The 19,745-nt window shown below is 47.4% G+C and overlaps 1 protein-coding gene across 2 annotated transcripts in view; it reads right to left on the bottom strand.

Annotated features, from left to right (window-relative positions):
* Positions 1–19,745, bottom strand: part of RGL3 (ral guanine nucleotide dissociation stimulator like 3) — a 78,764-nt gene that overhangs the window by 15,622 nt on the left and 43,397 nt on the right. For both annotated transcript variants that reach the window (XM_088473902.1, XM_088473903.1), the window contains 6 exons: positions 16,235–16,416; positions 16,043–16,158; positions 6,743–6,958; positions 4,210–4,313; positions 1,978–2,062; positions 957–1,040 (listed from right to left, as the gene is read on the bottom strand). In XM_088473902.1, the coding sequence (XP_088330028.1) occupies positions 957–1,040; positions 1,978–2,062; positions 4,210–4,313; positions 6,743–6,958; positions 16,043–16,158; positions 16,235–16,416 (787 nt within the window). The remainder of the gene's footprint in view (positions 1–956; positions 1,041–1,977; positions 2,063–4,209; positions 4,314–6,742; positions 6,959–16,042; positions 16,159–16,234; positions 16,417–19,745) is intronic.

Raw genomic sequence — 19,745 nt, 5'->3', positions numbered from 1 at the left:
AATATGGCAATTTATGTAACTGTGTAGTACAGGTTGAGTCTCCCATATCCAAAATACTTGGGACCAAGGCTATTTTGGATATCGGAATATTCCGTATTTTGGAATAATTGCATACCATACTGAAATGTCTTAGGAACAGGGTCCAAATCTTAACACAGAATGTATGTATGTGTTATACACACCTTATACACACAGCCTGAAGGTAATTTTATACAATACTTTCAATAATTTTGTGGCTCAAACAAAGTTTGTGTACATACTGTACATGAAATTCATTTACGTTTTATATACACCTTATACACACAGCCTATAAGTCATTTTATACTTTATTTTTAATAATTTTGTGCCTTAAACAAAGTTTGTGTACATTAAAACATCAAAAATCAAAGATTTCATTATCTCAGTTATGCTAAAAATATTCCGTATTTCGGAATATTTGGATATGGGAGACTCAACCTGTATTTGCAATTGACTATCTACCTAGGGTTTATTAGGCCCAAACAACAGAACCCAGTGCTCTGGGGGTGGGGGGTGGCATAGATAGTTTCAGATAGCATCTTTTGCATATATTGTCCATAGAGTCGGCAATCCCATTCACATAATGAAAATACTGAGGTGCCAGTCATGAGATAAAATAGCCAGATCGAGAGCTCAGCACTCAACGGGTTAATAAAAAAGACTTCAGACAAGTTCCATCAGGTTAACGTTTCAGGTTTATTTCAACCCGTCATCATATGTGTCCTGATGATGGGTTGAAATAAACCCGAAACGGTGACCTGATGGAACTTGTCTGAAGTCTTTTTTATTAACCCGTTGAGTGCCGCTTTCTCGATCTGGCTATTTATACACACACACAAGTTAATTATCATATAGTGAAACAAGTTACTAATTTCCATGTCACACGCCACTTCAGCAGCAGCCAGCCGTGTAAGAGCCGTGTGATCTCTCTGACTTACCGTGGAGCGGACTTGTGAAGCCGACCTCTGAAGTGGGCGCGGCTCGTTGCGTGCGCTGTTCGTTCTGCGAAGCGGAATCTCATCCTGTCAAAACAGACACCGTTATTTTCCATTACCACATAAGGGCCCATTTATCACTGTGTATTTGCGGCTTAATCCCAGAAAACACCCGACTATCTCCGATACCCTGCTGCAATCCCGCCATTCCCGCTGGCAGCCGCAGCCCCCATAGGTTTCTTTGGGGGATGCGATGCTGCCAAATTTTACCAACCAAGACGTTAGCCGCTGTAGCCTATGGGCTACACATCACATAATTAGCCGGCAGAGGGTTCCCCCGGAATCTTCCCCAGCAATGGCGGCCGCGCATGTGCAATCACTGCGACTACGCATGCGCCGTAGCCCTGGCAGTACTCCGGGCACATCGCAGGGATGGGCTCCATTCGGAGCCTCTGTCCCTGCGGGTGCCGGATGATATATTCCGGCGCTATGATCGCATTTTGCAATGCGATCATGAGCGGTAATGTCATGCCCAGATCGCATTGCAAATGCGAACATTAATAAATGGGCCCCTTTATGTGAGCTTGTTAGCAAGACCGGTGTCATGGAAGTATGGAATCAATCCATTAGGTGCGACTTGAGTCCTGCGAGCCGTCCACGCAATCTTGCCACAAGTACCACAAATTGGCATTTCTAGTTGGATGTCACATTTTTCGGGTGCACCCATTTACGCGATATATGAGAGTTTATGAAGCAAACTTTTACATTTGCTATCTATCTTTTAGTTTATTGTTGCGCGTTCTTTAAGCCGACCTCACCATTGTTGTATTATAGAGAGCATTTTACCTAGATCTCTCCATTGTGGGACTTTGATAAGTGCAATTTACACAAAATTAGGATGAAATCGCAGCTCTACAGTCAGTACAGATACGCAGCACTCACTGTGTTACCTTTGTCAGGATCTCGATTAGGATGAAATCGCAGCTCTACAGTCAGTAAAGATACGCAGCACTCACTGTGTTACCTTTGTCAGGATCTCGCGGCTCATCTCGTGGTTGTTATCGTCCGAGAAGATGGCGGATAGTTTATGGAAGATGTTCAGGTTGTCCCTGGGGTAGAGAAAGCGTTTACAGGCGCGGTGTCAGAGGAAGATATTTTAGGAGATGACTATATAATAAGTATGGAGGTTGCAATACAGGTTTTAACGAAAATCATTAAAAATAATGTGTTATACTCTGCATAAAGAATTTGTTTAAAGGGGTTTTTTTTAGAATTTTTGTTAAATTTTTGGATTTTTTTTTTTATCTTGTTTTTGACTTTTATTTTTCCGGAGCTTACAAGTAATAAATGGGGGATATGTATAAAACCTTGGAGAGAGTGTGGAGAGAGATAAAGTGGAAATGATGTGTTTATCAGGTGTTGATACTGCAGAGTTATATAGGCAAGCACCAGCGGATGACTCAAACTATGAGCAACAGAGTTACTTAACCAGTGGTGTTGGTTTATTGATAGATAACCGGTACAGCCGTACTCACTGTTACATGTACACTAGTGCTGGAGCAGAGCTTGAGCGAAGCCGGTGAATGTATGCTGCTTGCAGGTAGGGTGAAGAGCTAAGTAGGAGACTTCTGTCTCCCACCATGATAAAAGCAAGATGGCCCCTGCGCATGCTTTGTAGTGATCACGGCGGACATCTTGGAACTGGGCATGAAGCTTCCCTGGAGGGAACAGAAACACTGGAGCCCGCACAGTAGCACACTCCTCTTTCAAAGCAAATCAGATGCAAAATGACAGCTAGAAACTGATTGGTTGATACTTTATCTCTCTTACATCACCCCCTCAGTCTTCTTAATCCCTGATACATTAATCCTAAATTGTTAGGGTTAATATATTAGTGTGTTAATGCCAATGTATCTATTATTTTTTGGTGAACGAATGATCCAGTAACAGTAAATTCATATTTTATTAATAACATAATCTTATGAAGCATCCCAGTAATCAGGATGAGTGCACCTGTGCCTTATTGTAGCATATATATATATATATATATATATATATATATATAAAGTAGGTACTTTTGCAGTGAATAGGTGGTCAGTAAGATAATGCAGGCAGCACTACCTCAGCTAGTCACAAACACATATTACAGCTAACAGATATATAACAGGGACTAGTCGTAAACCAGAAGTTATTAAAGATTTTCAGTCACAGGGGCATATTCAATTGGGTGCTAGAATACCAAAAAACCCGCACCTGCGAGGTGCAGGTTTTTTTCGCTATTCAAATAGGTGCGTATTTTTTCTTTTTTTACGCGCCGGGAGATTTTTTTATTCACGCACCTCCGGAGAAAATCGTTAATTTTTAGGAAAAATCAGCGGGACTTGCTCTGGCACCCCGGCGGCACCCAAGACGACTAATTAAGCAATTGGAAGTTTCCAATTAGCTTAATTAATCCTTAATTACTTACCTTAAGCAGCTCTGTATTCTTCATCCAGCGTCGGAACCCGGGTCTTCTGCAGAAGGATGAGAATGTCAGTGTGAGTGTTTGTTACTGTTTGTAAGTGTGTATGAGTGAATGTATGTGTGTGCATGAGGGTGTCACCCCCGGTTTATTTGTGCCCCCCCACAATGGGCACTGGGAGAACTACATCTCCCAGCAGCCCTTGCCCCTCCCACCAGCCCCTGGAGCCTCCCAACAGCCCCCGGGACTCCCAGCAGCCTCCTCTCCAGTGAGAAGATAGAGGGGAGGCCACCGGGAGCCGTGGAGACCGCCGGAGACTCCCGGGCAGGTAAGTGCAGAATTCTCTTCTTTTTTTTTTACGCGGTGCGGGGTTTTCACCGCGACCACTTTTTTAAAATTGGATACCGTGGCTATCGGGTACGCGCATAATCACGGTATTACAAAATTGGGCGCAAGTTTTATTCCTTGCTAAACCTCGCGCCCGCCGTTTTTTACCTAAAATTAACGATTTTAGGAAGACTCACACTTGCTCTGAAAGTGCTTGAATTAAAATCTCCCGGCACACAAAGAAAAGAAAAAATCCGCACCTATTTGAATTGCAAAAATACCGCACTTGCAGGAACAACCTTGCAGGTGCGGGTTTTCTTGCCATTCTCACACCCAATTGAATATGCCCCTTAGACTGCGACCGTGTCAGTGTTCAAAAGTACATCTCCTTGCACTTACTGACAGCTATAGCTAAGGTGAAATTAAAATGCAGCATAAGCTGTCTGGGCGGCATTGTGGTACCCATACCTGCTCACTGATGACCATGACCTTTTCAGCCGGTAGATGGAATTTGACTGAAGAGCTGACAGAATGGCTCGAAGAGAAGAGAAGTTACGCAGAAATCTGCAATACTGGAAAGAAAAACTACACATCATATAACTCCAGCATGTCTATGTCACCCTGTGGTGGGAGGGACAAACTCCATGTCACATAGCTCCCTCATGTCTGTCACCCTGTGGTGGGAGGGATAGACTCCATGTCACATAGCTCCCTCCTGTCTGTGTCACCCTGTGGTGGGAGGGACAGACTCCATGTCACATAGCTCCCTCCTGTCTGTGTCACCCTGTGGTGGGAGGGACAGACCCCATGTCACATAGCTCTTTCCTGTCTATGTCACCCTGTGGTGGGAGGGACAAACTCCATGTCACATAGCTCCCTCATGTCTGTCACCCTGTGGTGGGAGGGATAGACTCCATGTCACATAGCTCCCTCCTGTCTGTGTCACCCTGTGGTGGGAGGGACAGACTCCATGTCACATAGCTCCCTCCTGTCTGTGTCACCCTGTGGTGGGAGGGACAGACCCCATGTCACATAGCTCCTTCCTGTCTATGTCACCCTGTGGTGGGAGGGACAAACTCCATGTCACATAGCTCACTCATGTCTGTCACCCTGTGGTGGGAGGGATAGACTCCATGTCACATAGCTCCCTCCTGTCTGTGTCACACTGTGGTGGGATGGACAGACCCCATGTCACATAGCTCACTCCTGTCTGTGTCTCTCTGTGGTGGGAGGGACAGACTCCATGTCACATAGCTCCCTCCTGTCTGTGTTGTCCTGTGGTGGGAGGGACAGACCCCATGTCACATAACCCCTCCTGTCTGTGTCACCCTGTGGTGGGAGGGACAGACCACATGTCACATAGCTCCCTCCTGTCTGTGTCACCCTGTGGTGGGAGGGACAGACTCCATGTTACATAGCTCCCTCCTGTCTGTGTCACCCTGTGGTGGGAGGGACAGACCACATGTCACATAGCTCCCTCCTGTCTGTGTCACCCTGTGGTGGGAGGGACAGACCACATGTCACATAGCTCCCTCCTGTCTGTGTCACCCTGTGGTGGGAGGGACAGACCCCATGTTACATAGCTCCCTCCTGTCTATGTCACCCTGTGGGGGGAGGGACAGACTCCATGTCACATAGCTCCCTCCTGTCTGTGTCACCCTGTGGTGGGATGGACAGACTCCATGTCACATAGCTCCCTCCTGTCTGTGTCACCCTGTGGTGGGAGGGACAGACTCCATGTCACATAGCTCCCTCATGTCTGTGTCACCCTTTGGTGGGATGGACAGACTCCATGTCACATAGCTCCCTCCTGTCTGTGTCACCTTGTGGTGGGAGGATCAGACCCCATGTCACATAGCTCCCTCCTGTATGTTTCACCCTGTGGTGGGATGGACAGACTCCATGTCACATAGATCCCTCCTGTCTGTGTCACCCTGTGGTGGGAGGGACAGACTCCATGTCACATAGCTCGCTCCTGTCTGTGTCACCCTGTGGTGGGATGGACAGACTCCATGTTACATAGCTCCCTCCTGTCTGTGTCACCCTGTGGTGGGAGGATCAGACCCCATGTCACATATCTCCCTCCTGTCTGTGACCCTGTGGTGGGAGGGACAGACTCCATGTCACATAGCTCCCTCCTGTCTGTGTCAGCCTGTGGTGGGAGTGACAGACTCCATGTCACATAGCTCCCTCCTGTCTGTTTCACCCTGTGGTGGGAGGATCAGACCCCATGTCACATAGCTCCCTCCTGTCTGTGTCACCCTGTGGTGGGAGGGACAGACTCCATGTCACATAGCTACCTCCTGTCTGTGTCACCCTGTGGTGGGAGGATCAGACTCCCATGTCACATAGCTCCCTCCTGTCTGTGTCACCCTGTGGTGGGAGGGACAGACTCCATGTCACATAGCTCCCTCCTGTCTGTTTCACCCTGTGGTGGGAGGATCAGACCCCATGTCACGTAGCGTCTCTGTCACCCTGTGGTTGGAGGGACAGACCCCATGTCACATAGCTCCCTCCTGTCTGTGTCACCCTGTGGTGGGAGGGACAGACTCCATGTTACATAGCTCCCTCCTGTCTGTGTCACCTTGTGGTGGGAGGGACAGACCCCATGTCACATAGCTCCCTCCTGTCTGTGTCACCTTGTGGTGGGAGGGACAGACTCCATGTTACATAGCTCCCTCCTGTCTGTGTCACCCTGTGGTGGGAGGGACAGACTCCATGTCACATAGCTCCCTCCTGTCTGTGTCACCCTGTGGTGGGAGGGACAGACTCCATGTCACATAGCTCCCTCCTGTCTGTGTCACCTTGTGGTGGGAGGGACAGACCCCATGTCACATAGCTCCCTCCTGTCTGTGTCACCCTGTGGTGGGAGGGACAGACTCCTTGTCACATAGCTCCTTCCTGTCTGTGTCACCCTGTGGTGGGAGGAACAGACCCATGTAATGTATATATTTCCTGTCTATGTCACCCTATGGTGGGAGGGGCTGTGCGCCTTTCTCACCTGTGCTATAGAGATCCACTTCTCCAGCACTTTGGCTCTCTGTTGTGGTTTCAGCTGGATGTCGCTCAGGACGGATGCTGTCACACAAGCTGTCACCGCATTAAACTGGGCAACAGTGGCCCTAACACTAGGGGCCACATGTCTGTTTTCCTTCTTGTCACGTTGCGACCAAATGCTCCCAAGACAGTGGCAGGACTGTAACTTCTGAAAGAGATCCTGTGAAAGAGGGGTAGAAGATAGTTGTACATGGTGACAGCTATACATTAGCCTGTACCTTACTCCTATAACGTACAAGAACATACTGTAATTATCATAAGCCTATAGGATATACTCAGGATGGGTCCTACAGTGTTCAGGAGGAAGATAAGTTACAAGTATACTGTATATGGTTCTAAATCCAATCACTGTGAAATAGAACACTCTGCTCAATGAAACTTAGCTTCAGCCATAAAATTCATACTACCCTCTTATCTTGTCCTATAGACTCACCAGGAGTTTAAGTTTATTATACAAACATACCTTAGTCTTTCTGTGCTCCTCATCCCTGCATGTATAGCATCAGGCAGACTTAGGGCTTGATGTATCAAGCAATGATAAGAGTGGAGAAGTTGCCCATAGCAACCAATCAGCTTTGAGGAAGCATTTATCAAGTACATATAAAATGATAGGTAGATGCTGATTTGTTGCTATGGGCAACTTCTCCACTGACCCACTTCTCCATTGTTTTCACTGCTTGATACACCAAGCCCTTAGTTATTTGTATTACCCTTGGATACGCTACAGCTCCACTGTAGCATTACCCTTGGATATGCTACAGCTCCACTGTAGCATATCTCAGATCAGTAAAGACAAACAACTCAGGGGTCTATTCATTATCACTTAATTTCTACAAAAGTAGAAATTAAGTTTTGTGGCCATTCATCATAAAGGTAACACAGGGGATACCACAGATATCTCTTCCTTACCTTTCTCTCCTGAAGTGGCCCGCTGTCCCCATACACTAGCATCCATACCATGAATGATTGCCAGGTACCCCGTTACAGATGAAGTAGAATTTATTGCTGCTGTACTATACATCGTGTTCAGGAATTAAATAGAGAATCTTCGTCATCAGCGCAATCTATTCTCTGAAACAAACTCTACTCCTTGGCTATGATGAGCAAGTACCCTGTTATGTCTGAGTTTTTCATTTCATGTATAGATCTGAGCTGTAGACTGAAGGAAAGGCTGCATGTAGGAGCTATCCTCTCAGGTGTCTGAGGATGCCCAGCAGGTATATATGGAAGACAAATGACATACTACACTAATGAAAGGAAATTACTGGGTGTGTTTGTTAGGGTGGAACCCAAGGGAACGTTCTATATAAATGTTATTAATAACAATAATAATGATAATAATCATAATGGTGCTTTCCTTTATCATAATGCTATCAAAAACTGACTATTGCGCCCCGTCCATAGTCCTGATTTTCATCATTACCCCATGATGTGGGGCATGAACCCCCGATTGTACATTACAATAAATAATAAGCGTACCTGTAACTGGGAACGTCTGAATGGATATTTCGGCCGTGTACTAAAGGTGGGTACACACTGCGCAGATATATCTGCAGATGATGGTCGTTCATACACACTGAACGACTATCATATGCTTCTGGCCGCGGGTCCCGCTGGTCGTTTCCCGCCCCCCACCCCTCGGCCTCTGCTGCATGTGTACAGGCGGTCAGCAGACTGCTCATACACACTGGCCGATGGGCAGATATATCTGCCATTGGCTTTGCAGCACAGCCGACGCGATATGTCTGTGAACGACGTTCACAGACATATCACTGGTACACACTGGCCGACGGGCACCAGCTATATTGGCCGATCAATTGATCGGCGAAATACAATATATCTGTCAGCGTTTACCCAGCTTAAGTGTTCCCAGCACTTGGCAGGGGTAGGAGAATATTATTGTATAATACAATACCTGTCACAATAAGCTCCACCCTTACAATAAGTGATGTTAATTACTTTCATGCTAATCTGCACACTAATTGTTATTGCCAATATCTCTAGGTCAAAAGTTCTCTATGGTAATATTAACAGGGGAAGTTGGTGCAGGTATGTACTGGCAGGAAGGCTGTTCCTCCAAGAGCCGCGCCAGGGCAGTGTCATTTGTAGCTGTGTGACTGAATGGCAGAGGTGAAATTCCAGAGGGGGCTGGCCGCAGAGACAGTGGCCACTGACTGTAGAGACAGAGGGGGGCTGGCAGGAGTAAGAATGAGGGCAGACTGGAGAGACAGAGGGGGGCTGACAGAAGAGACAGTGGGGGCTGACAGAAGAGACAGGGAGGGGCTGATTGAAGAGACAGATGGGGGCTGATTGAAGAGACAGTGATGGGCTGATTGAAGAGACAGTGGGGGGCTGACAGAAGAGACAGAGGGGGGCTGATTGAAGAGACAGAGGGGGCTGGCTGTAGAGATGCTGTGGTGCTGGCTGGAGAGACAGGAGGGGCTGACTGAAGCTTTAGATACACTGGAGGAGTGGGGCAAGCTGGAGCCATCTATATTGCCTCCAGGCACCTGGCATGAACTAACACCCTTGCTGAATGGTTCTGTGTGACTGTGGTATATGTAGAGGTTTAGCTACTGTGTGATATACTATGCCTCTATACTATCATCTTCCTGCTCTGGTGTAATGCAGGGGGTTTATATATAAAGCTGCGGGAAAGTGAAGTGTAGCAAGGGGGATCAGGCATAATACTAAGTAGGTGCTGGAAATTCAGGGGTCCTAAGTAAAAAAAGACCAACAGGGGCCAAGACTGGCTTAAGTCTCCCCTTAATTTTGCACAGTCAAATGTCATTACAGATTATATTGTGTGATACTGTCTACACAGATAAAATAACCTGTCTTCTGCTGGATGCAATGATGCTATCTATATAAAAAAAATTAAAGACTGCTAAAAAAAAAGATGCCATCATGTTGGAATGTAATGACAGGTCTGACTCCTCCCACCAGGGTTAGAGACACACAGGACAGAGTGATGGGGTGCTACAGAGAGAGATAGTGAGGGAGGGGGAAGGAGGGGTTTGAGTAGGGAAGAGAGAAAAGTGGGGGAGAGAGAGAGGTGGGAAGAAAGTGTTAGGGAGCAGAGTATGAAGAGGGGGGGGATCGATAGAAAGAGAGGGGGAGTGGTGGGGACCACCATCTGAAGATGGTGAATGCGTCCTCAGTCAAGCTCTGGAAGTATTGCATTTTCGGAGCTTGATGAATTCTGTCCCCATACTAGTGTATGGGGACAGCGAGCCATTCCAGGAGAGAAAGGTAAGCAGGAGATATCTGTGATACTAGTGTATGGGGACAGCGGGCCATTCCGGGAGAGAAAGGTAAGCAGGAGATATCTGTGATACTAGTGTATGGGGACACCGGGCCATTCCGCCAGAGGAAGGTAAGCAGGAGATATCTGTGATACTAGTGTATGGGGACAGTGGGCCATTCCGCCAGAGGAAGGTAAGTAGGAGATATCTGTGATACTAGTGTATGGGGACAGCAGGCCATTCCAGGAGAGAAAGGTAAGCAGGAGATATCTGTGATACTAGTGTATGGGGACAGCGGGCCATTCCGCCAGAGGAAGGTAAGCAGGAGATATCTGTGATACTAGTGTATGGGGACAGCGGGCCATTCCGCCAGAGGAAGGTAAGTAGGAGATATCTGTGATATTAGTGTATGGGGACAGCAGGCCATTCCGCAAGAGGAAGGTAAGTAGGAGATATCTGTGATACTAGTGTATGGGGACAGCGGGCCATTCCAGGAGAGAAAGGTAAGCAGGAGATATCTGTGATACTAGTGTATGGGGACAGCGGGTCATTCCGCCAGAGGAAGGTAAGTAGGAGATATCTGTGATACTAGTGTATGGCGGGCCATTCCGCCAGAGGAAAGTAAGTAGGAGATATCTGTGATACTAGTGTATGGGGACAGCGGGCCATTCCGCCGGAGGAAGGTAAGCAGGAGATATCTGTAATACTAGTGTATGGGGACAGCGGGCCTTCCAGGAGAGAAAGATAAGCAGGAGGTATCTGTGATACTAGTGTATGGGGACAGCGGGCCATTCCGCCAGAGGAAGGTAAGTAGGAAATATCTGTGATAATAGTGTATGGGGACAGTCTGCATTCCGCCAGAGGAAGATAAGTAGGACACATCTGTGATACTAGTGTATGGGGACAGCGGGCCATTCCGCCAGAGAAAGATAAGTAGGAGATATCTGTGATACTATTGTATGGGGACAGCGGGCCATTCCGGGAGAGGAAGGTAAGCAGGAGATATCTGTGATACTAGTGTATGGGGACAGCAGGCCATTCCGCCAGGGGAAGGTAAGCAGGAGATATCTGTGATACTAGTGTATGGGGACAGCAGGCCATTCCGCCAGGGGAAGGTAAGCAGGAGATATCTGTGATACTAGTGTATGGGGACAGTGGGCCATTCCGCCAGAGGAAGGTAAGTAGGAGATATCTGTGATACTAGTGTATGGGGACAGCAGGCCATTCCAGGAGAGAAAGGTAAGCAGGAGATATCTGTGATACTAGTGTATGGGGACAGCGGGCCATTCCGCCAGAGGAAGGTAAGCGGGAGATATCTGTGACACTAGTGTATGGGGACAGCGGGCCATTCCGCCAGAGGAAGGTAAGTAGGAGATATCTGTGATATTAGTGTATGGGGACAGCAGGCCATTCCGCAAGAGGAAGGTAAGTAGGAGATATCTGTGATACTAGTGTATGGGGACAGCGGGCCATTCCAGGAGAGAAAGGTAAGCAGGAGATATCTGTGATACTAGTGTATGGGGACAGCGGGTCATTCCGCCAGAGGAAGGTAAGTAGGAGATATCTGTGATACTAGTGTATGGCGGGCCATTCCGCCAGAGGAAAGTAAGTAGGAGATATCTGTGATACTAGTGTATGGGGACAGCGGGCCATTCCGCCGGAGGAAGGTAAGCAGGAGATATCTGTAATACTAGTGTATGGGGACAGCGGGCCATTCCAGGAGAGAAAGATAAGCAGGAGGTATCTGTGATACTAGTGTATGGGGACAGCGGGCCATTCCACCAGAGGAAGGTAAGTAGGAAATATCTGTGATAATAGTGTATGGGGACAGTCTGCATTCAGCCAGAGGAAGGTAAGTAGGAGACATCTGTGATACTAGTGTATGGGGACAGCGGGCCATTCCGCCAGAGGAAGGTAAGCAGGAGGTATCTGTGATACTAGTGTATGGGGACAGCGGGCCATTCCACCAGAGGAAGGTAAGTAGGAAATATCTGTGATAATAGTGTATGGGGACAGTCTGCATTCAGCCAGAGGAAGGTAAGTAGGAGATATCTGTGATACTAGTGTATGGGGACAGCGGGCCATTCCGGGAGAGGAAGGTAAGCAGGAGATATCTGTGATACTAGTGTATGGGGACAGCAGGCCATTCCGCCAGGGGAAGGTAAGCAGGAGATATCTGTGATACTAGTGTATGGGGACAGTGGGCCATTCCGCCAGAGGAAGGTAAGTAGGAGATATCTGTGATACTAGTGTATGGGGACAGCAGGCCATTCCAGGAGAGAAAGGTAAGCAGGAGATATCTGTGATACTAGTGTATGGGGACAGCGGGCCATTCCGCCAGAGGAAGGTAAGCAGGAGATATCTGTGATACTAGTGTATGGGGACAGCGGGCCATTCCGCCAGAGGAAGGTAAGTAGGAGATATCTGTGATATTAGTGTATGGGGACAGCAGGCCATTCCGCAAGAGGAAGGTAAGTAGGAGATATCTGTGATACTAGTGTATGGGGACAGCGGGCCATTCCAGGAGAGAAAGGTAAGCAGGAGATATCTGTGATACTAGTGTATGAGGACAGCGGGTCATTCCGCCAGAGGAAGGTAAGTAGGAGATATCTGTGATACTAGTGTATGGCGGGCCATTCCGCCAGAGGAAAGTAAGTAGGAGATATCTGTGATACTAGTGTATGGGGACAGCGGGCCATTCCGCCGGAGGAAGGTAAGCAGGAGATATCTGTAATACTAGTGTATGGGGACAGCGGGCCATTCCAGGAGAGAAAGATAAGCAGGAGGTATCTGTGATACTAGTGTATGGGGACAGCGGGCCATTCTGCCAGAGGAAGGTAAGTAGGAAATATCTGTGATAATAGTGTATGGGGACAGTCTACATTCCGCCAGAGGAAGATAATTAGGAGACATCTGTGATACTAGTGTATGGGGACAGCGGGCCATTCCGCCAGAGAAAGATAAGTAGGAGATATCTGTGATACTAGTGTATGGGGACAGCGGGCCATTCCGGGAGAGGAAGGTAAGCAGGAGATATCTGTGATACTAGTGTATGGGGACAGCAGGCCATTCCGCCAGGGGAAGGTAAGCAGGAGATATCTGTGATACTAGTGTATGGGGACAGCGGGCCATTCCGCCAGAGGAAGGTAAGTAGGAGATATCTGTGATATTAGTGTATGGGGACAGCAGGCCATTCCGCAAGAGGAAGGTAAGTAGGAGATATCTGTGATACTAGTGTATGGGGACAGCGGGCCATTCCGGGAGAGGAAGGTAAGCAGGAGATATCTGTGATACTAGTGTATGGGGACAGCGGGCCATTCCAGGAGAGGAAGGTAAGTAGGAGATATCTGTGATACTAGTGTATGGCGGGCCATTCCGCCAGAGGAAGGTAAGTAGGAGATATCTGTGATACTAGTGTATGGGGACAGCAGGCCATTCCGCCAGAGGAAGGTAAGCAGGAGATATCTGTGATACTAGTGTATGGGGATAGTGGGCCTTTCCGGGAGAAAAAGATAAGCAGGAGGTATCTGTGATACTAGTGTATGGGGACAGCGGGCCATTCCGCCAGAGGAAGGTAAGTAGGAAATATCTGTGATAATAGTGTATGGGGACAGCGGGCCATTCCGCAAGAGAAAGATAAGTAGGAGATATCTGTGATACTAGTTATGGGGACAGTGGGCCATTCCGCCAGAGGACGATAAGTACGAGATATCTGTGATACTAGTGTATGGGGACAGCGGGCCATTCCGGGAGAGGAAGGTAAGCAGGAGATATCTGTGATACTAGTGTATGGGAACAGCGGGCCATTCCGCCAGAGGAAGGTAAGCAGGAGATATCTGTGATACTAGTGTATGGGGACAGCGGGCCATTCCGCCAGAGGAAGGTAAGTAGGAGATATCTGTGATATTAGTGTATGGGGACAGCAGGCCATTCCGCAAGAGGAAGGTAAGCAAGAGATATCTGTGATACTAGTGTATGGGGATAGCGGGCCATTCCGGGAGAGAAAGATAAGCAGGAGGTATCTGTGATACTAGTGTATGGGGACAGCAGGCCATTCCAGGAGAGAAAGGTAAGCAGGAGATATCTGTGATATTAGTGTATGGGGACAGCAGGCCATTCCGCAAGAGGAAGGTAAGTAGGAGATATCTGTGATACTAGTGTATGGGGACAGCGGGCCATTCCAGGAGAGAAAGGTAAGCAGGAGATATCTGTGATACTAGTGTATGGGGACAGCGGGTCATTCCGCCAGAGGAAGGTAAGTAGGAGATATCTGTGATACTAGTGTATGGCGGGCCATTCCGCCAGAGGAAAGTAAGTAGGAGATATCTGTGATACTAGTGTATGGGGACAGCGGGCCATTCCGCCAGAGGAAGGTAAGCAGGAGATATCTGTGATACTAGTGTATGGGGATAGTGGGCCTTTCCGGGAGAGAAAGATAAGCAGGAGGTATCTGTGATACTAGTGTATGGGGACAGCGGGCCATTCCGCCAGAGGAAGGTAAGTAGGAAATATCTGTGATAATAGTGTATGGGGACAGCGGGCCATTCCGCAAGAGAAAGATAAGTAGGAGATATCTGTGATACTAGTTATGGGGACAGTGGGCCATTCCGCCAGAGGACGATAAGTACGAGATATCTGTGATACTAGTGTATGGGGACAGCGGGCCATTCCGGGAGAGGAAGGTAAGCAGGAGATATCTGTGATACTAGTGTATGGGAACAGCGGGCCATTCCGCCAGAGGAAGGTAAGCAGGAGATATCTGTGATACTAGTGTATGGGGACAGCGGGCCATTCCGCCAGAGGAAGGTAAGTAGGAGATATCTGTGATATTAGTGTATCGGGACAGCAGGCCATTCCGCAAGAGGAAGGTAAGCAGGAGATATCTGTGATACTAGTGTATGGGGATAGCGGGCCATTCCGGGAGAGAAAGATAAGCAGGAGGTATCTGTGATACTAGTGTATGGGGACAGCAGGCCATTCCAGGAGAGAAAGGTAAGCAGGAGATATCTGTGATACTAGTGTATGGGGACAGCGGGCCATTCCGGGAGAGGAAGGTAAGCAGGAGATATCTGTGATACTAGTGTATGGGGACAGCGGGCCATTCCGCCAGAGGAAGGTAAGCAGGAGATATCTGTGATACTAGTGTATGGGGACAGCGGGCCATTCCGCCAGAGGAAGGTAAGTAGGAGATATCTGTGATATTAGTGTATGGGGACAGCAGGCCATTCCGCAAGAGGAAGGTAAGCAGGAGATATCTGTGATACTAGTGTATGGGGACAGCGGGCCATTCCGGGAGAGAAAGATAAGCAGGAGGTATCTGTGATACTAGTGTATGGGGACAGCGGGCCATTCCGGGAGAGGAAGGTAAGTAGGAAATATCTGTGATAATAGTGTATGGGGAAAGCCTGCCATTCCGCCAGAGGAAGATAAGTAGGAAATATCTGTGATACTAGTGTATGGGGAGAGCGGGCCATTCCGCCAGAGGAAGGTAAGTACGAGATATCTGTGATATCTCCTGCTTTACCTTCTTGATTAATGGCCCAATAACTTTCCACTAAGATTTAAAATATATATATATATATATATATATATATATATATATATATATATATACATTTCCACCTTCAGATAACTTAAATATATTGGTTTGTATGCGCTCCCATGCAATATTTACTACATTTATTGCTAAATTCCTTCTCCGATTTCGCTTTCAGACTTTTTATTTTTATCACCCTTTAATACAACACGAATCAACTATGTCCTGTGCATTTTATACAGTTATTATGTCCACAAAGTAGCTCTGTTTTATATCCAGAGGGATTGAAAATAAAAGAGCTCTGCCTGTATAATTTTTATTGAAGAACAGTGGTAAAGCCAGAAGGGTCCAATAGTTTAGTAAAAGTTGTGGGAAAGGCGTATACAAAAACAAGCCAATTCATTAATGTTATGTGAAGGTGGGGAACATTTATGTACCCGTATGGCATATGTACTGTACTCACCACGTCTATCAGTGTAAGCTGCTCTGCCACATCCTGGGGCGGGTATGATAATAGAGTAATGGTATTCCCAGTGGCCTCACAGTCTCCCTCTGCTGGCCGAGTTATAAGTCGCCACTCTAATAGAAGGAAGATACAGTCAGTATACCGCACAGACTGTAGGGTGTATAAGTTCTCAGTATGGGCCACTCTTACCCTTCTCTGAGGGGTCCTGCGTCCTCTCATCTTCTAGGCTTCTGAGGAGGCGAAGCAGCTGGCTAGGGGTCTCCCGGCTTTCTCGGTTTAGGTAGGAGGAGATGAGCTGGAGACACTGAGGAGATTCACGGAAGTCCTGAGGGTGTCTCTCTAACCACGTCTGGAGGAGGCCACGTACCACCCTGAAATGAAAGGGAATTACATGTACTAATATTATGCAGTCTGGTTTCAACCTCATCGACGAACGTTATAATGAAACACTAGAATAAATAATAATTCTAGTAACCAATCAGCAGCCGGATCTCATTCGCAACCGACGCACTAAAGACGATCAGCATAAGTCCCAGCTCTAAATGAAACAACTAAACTCCACAAACATCTGGATTTATGTATCAAGCAGTGAGTAACGTGGAGCAGTGGACCAGTGGAGAAGTTGCCCATAGCAACCAATCAGCTCCTACCTATTATTTTATAGACTGTACTTGATAAATGCTACTTCAAAGCTGATTGGTTGCTATGGGCAACCTCTCCACTGGTCCACTTCTCCAAGCTTTTCACTGCTCGTAACATAAACCCCTTTATATAAAATAGCTGCCAATAAAATCCACAAACATATGGAAAAAGTTCCCCTTTATTGTACTGTATATAAATTTGCTGTTCATATACTGTATGTCTGTGCCAATTGTTAGATGCTCTAATACACAAGCCAACATATGGTAAGATTTAGCGATTTCTTCTGTTCACCAATGAGAATTTGAACAATCAGGAAATGTTTTGTAGCTGATGGCACAGGAGTTATCTGCTGTCTCTGTAATGCTGCCGTTCTCCGGCCCATATGGCCTTTCCACAAATCCAGGCCATCTTCATCATACTTGCCAACAAACATGCTTGTTTTTGCTCAGCCCCCATAAAGGTACAAGCAACAAACAATGGGGGTCATTCAGACCCACTCGCGAGCGGCAGTACACTCGCAAGTGGGTCGATGTTCCCCACTGCGCATGCGCACGACGGAGGGAGCTCCGTCGTGCGCATGCGCGAGACCCGGCGAGCGACGGGCTTTCCATCGCTCGGGGTCTCGCACCAAAGGGGGCGTGCTGTCGATGTTGATTGACAGCACGCCCCCTTTGGTGGGCGTGCCGGGGGCGTGCCTGCCAGACGGAGGTGTTCCCATGGGAACGCCTACCGTCTGAAGCCGGCCCCACTGACATCACTAGTGATGTCAGTGGGAGTGATTTTGGCTCTGATAGAGCCAAAATCACTCCAGGGCTTGTGGCTGGGAAACCCGACCGCAGGGTTTCCCTCGCAAGTCCGATGGTCGCGGTGGTCAAGACCATCGCGACCATCTTTTTGGACGCTCGTATATGCTGTGGGTGGTGACCCACAGCTATACGAGCGTCCAGGAGGACGCTCCATTTTAATGGAGGAGGGCCCTGATTCAGAGCGAGCGCTCTGGTCAGAGCGTCCGGCTCTGAATCAGGCCCAATGGTTTTGTTCCTGTAATGAATTACCCTCAATGGGCGCAGCACAAGGTTCCAACAGATCCTTGTGCTTAACTAAATCTGCCCCTTAGAGTGTCACTATAATACCACTTTCAGGGGTCTATTTACTAAGCTGTGTTAGAAGATAAAGTACCAGTCAATCAGCTCCCACCTGCCATCTCACAGGCTGTGTTTGAAAAATAACAGTTGGGAGCTGATTGGCTGGCACCTTATCACGTTCTTATCACTTTTCACTCTGTCTCCTAACACTGCTTAGTAAATAGACCCCTTAGACAGAAAAAGGCAAAAAACCCGGCTTTTACCCGGCATTTGCGTGCCAGGTTGTTTTGACGGTCCCTTCCTGGACCCCCCTTCAGACAGAAGAGCAAATTACCGAGTCTGCATACATTTCTACCCGGTATTTGCTGATTAACACAGGTATTTCTTCTGTCTGAAAGGGTCAACCAGGGTCTAAATTCCCGGGTCTCCGACCCTGGTAAATTCCTGGGTCGAAGTCGCAGGAATTTCGACCTGGGTTGACCCTTTCAGACAGAAAAAAAAAACTTGTGTTGATCAGCAAATTACCAGGTAGAAATGTATGACCCGATAATTTGCTTTTCTGTCTGAAAGGGGTTTTAGTAAATTAAGTGCCGGAGGATTAAAGTACATGGTACAAGACTGTTTCCCGTATCTTACTAATTAGACTTTTGTTCCTTTTTGTCTAAGGATTACACATATCAAATAAATCATCCTGTATTTTTTATATATTAATAAATACCATACTTGCCAACCCTCCCTGATTGTCAGGGAGACTCCCTGAAATAGTAGCAATCTCCCTGACTCCCTGAAGAGTCCAGCAATCTCCCTGATTGCATCTTCCCCCCATTATAAAGCTGTTATATAAAAAAAAACAAAGTTATAAACAGTCAAATGGGATCATTAGTATAATTTCCCTGCATTGGTTATAAGGCACACTGCTCCCTATGGCTACATGCATTGTCTGAAAAGTATCAGTGTGATTTTATCAACACGTAGATCTTACTAACTGCTTTGGGGGTCATTTACATTTGGATGTAACATTACAGTTCCAGGGAGGGATGCATGCCGCATCGTACTCGCGATCCGATGCATCCCGACGGTGTTTGCATGCATGCATGACGCCGTAGAATTGCCGGTATGCATGATGATCACCGTAAAGGACCGCTCTCTCAGTAAGAGCAGCCCTTTGCGAAGGAGGGATTTCCGGTTCTATGACTCAGAAGCCTCTCTTGCACCAGCAGGGGGTGCTGGGAGGGATCCAATCGCATTCCGGGGCTTGGTGCATATGAGAAATGCGGTCAAATCCTGCATTTTGAGGGGTTTGACGGCATTTCTGCTCCTAGCTGCATCCCACCCCCAGTCTCTAATCACAAATTTATTCTCTGCCTTTAAGAGATTACAGCCTATCATGCGGCAGAATGGAATATTGATTCGGTGCACAAAATGGCTGCCTCCAGTGTGTGTCAGCTACAGACATGCTCTAGAGAACAAATAGAATAAAAACTGCAGCCATAGGTTTTAGGTTACATTGGTGTATTACTGTGATCCTATGTCTTTATGTTCAATTTATGACATTAAAATCTAAAAAAAAATGCTGAAAGGTGACAATCCCCGGACATAAAACAGATGTACTTGTATATTTTATCTGGCCATGGCTGCCACTGATACTGCCTGGCTGTGTTCAGGACTCCACACATTGAGAATATAAACACATTGTAAGTGTGTTATTGTTACAATCGTTATATCTGGATGTGTCAGTACAATCCTCTGCCGCTACAGATCAGGGATTGGAAACCTGATAATCTCCGGGGACCTCATGACGCATGTGTGTGTGTGTGTGGCCCTCTATCCTTTGAAAGGGCCTCATATCACCTTTAATCTCAGTAAGAAATGAAAACAATAAGGCCCTCATTCAGACCCGCTCGCAAGTGAGTCGATGGTGAGGGCCTGCGCACGCGCAGCACTCGCAGTGCGCGTGCGCAAACCCCGGAGCA

This window comes from Taudactylus pleione, unplaced genomic scaffold (genome assembly GCF_031769625.1).
Source record: "Taudactylus pleione unplaced genomic scaffold, aTauple2 ptg000145l, whole genome shotgun sequence".
Taxonomy (NCBI): domain Eukaryota; kingdom Metazoa; phylum Chordata; class Amphibia; order Anura; family Myobatrachidae; genus Taudactylus; species Taudactylus pleione.
Note: the sequence above shows the minus strand (reverse complement) of the source record. Positions and strands in the feature narration are given on the sequence as shown.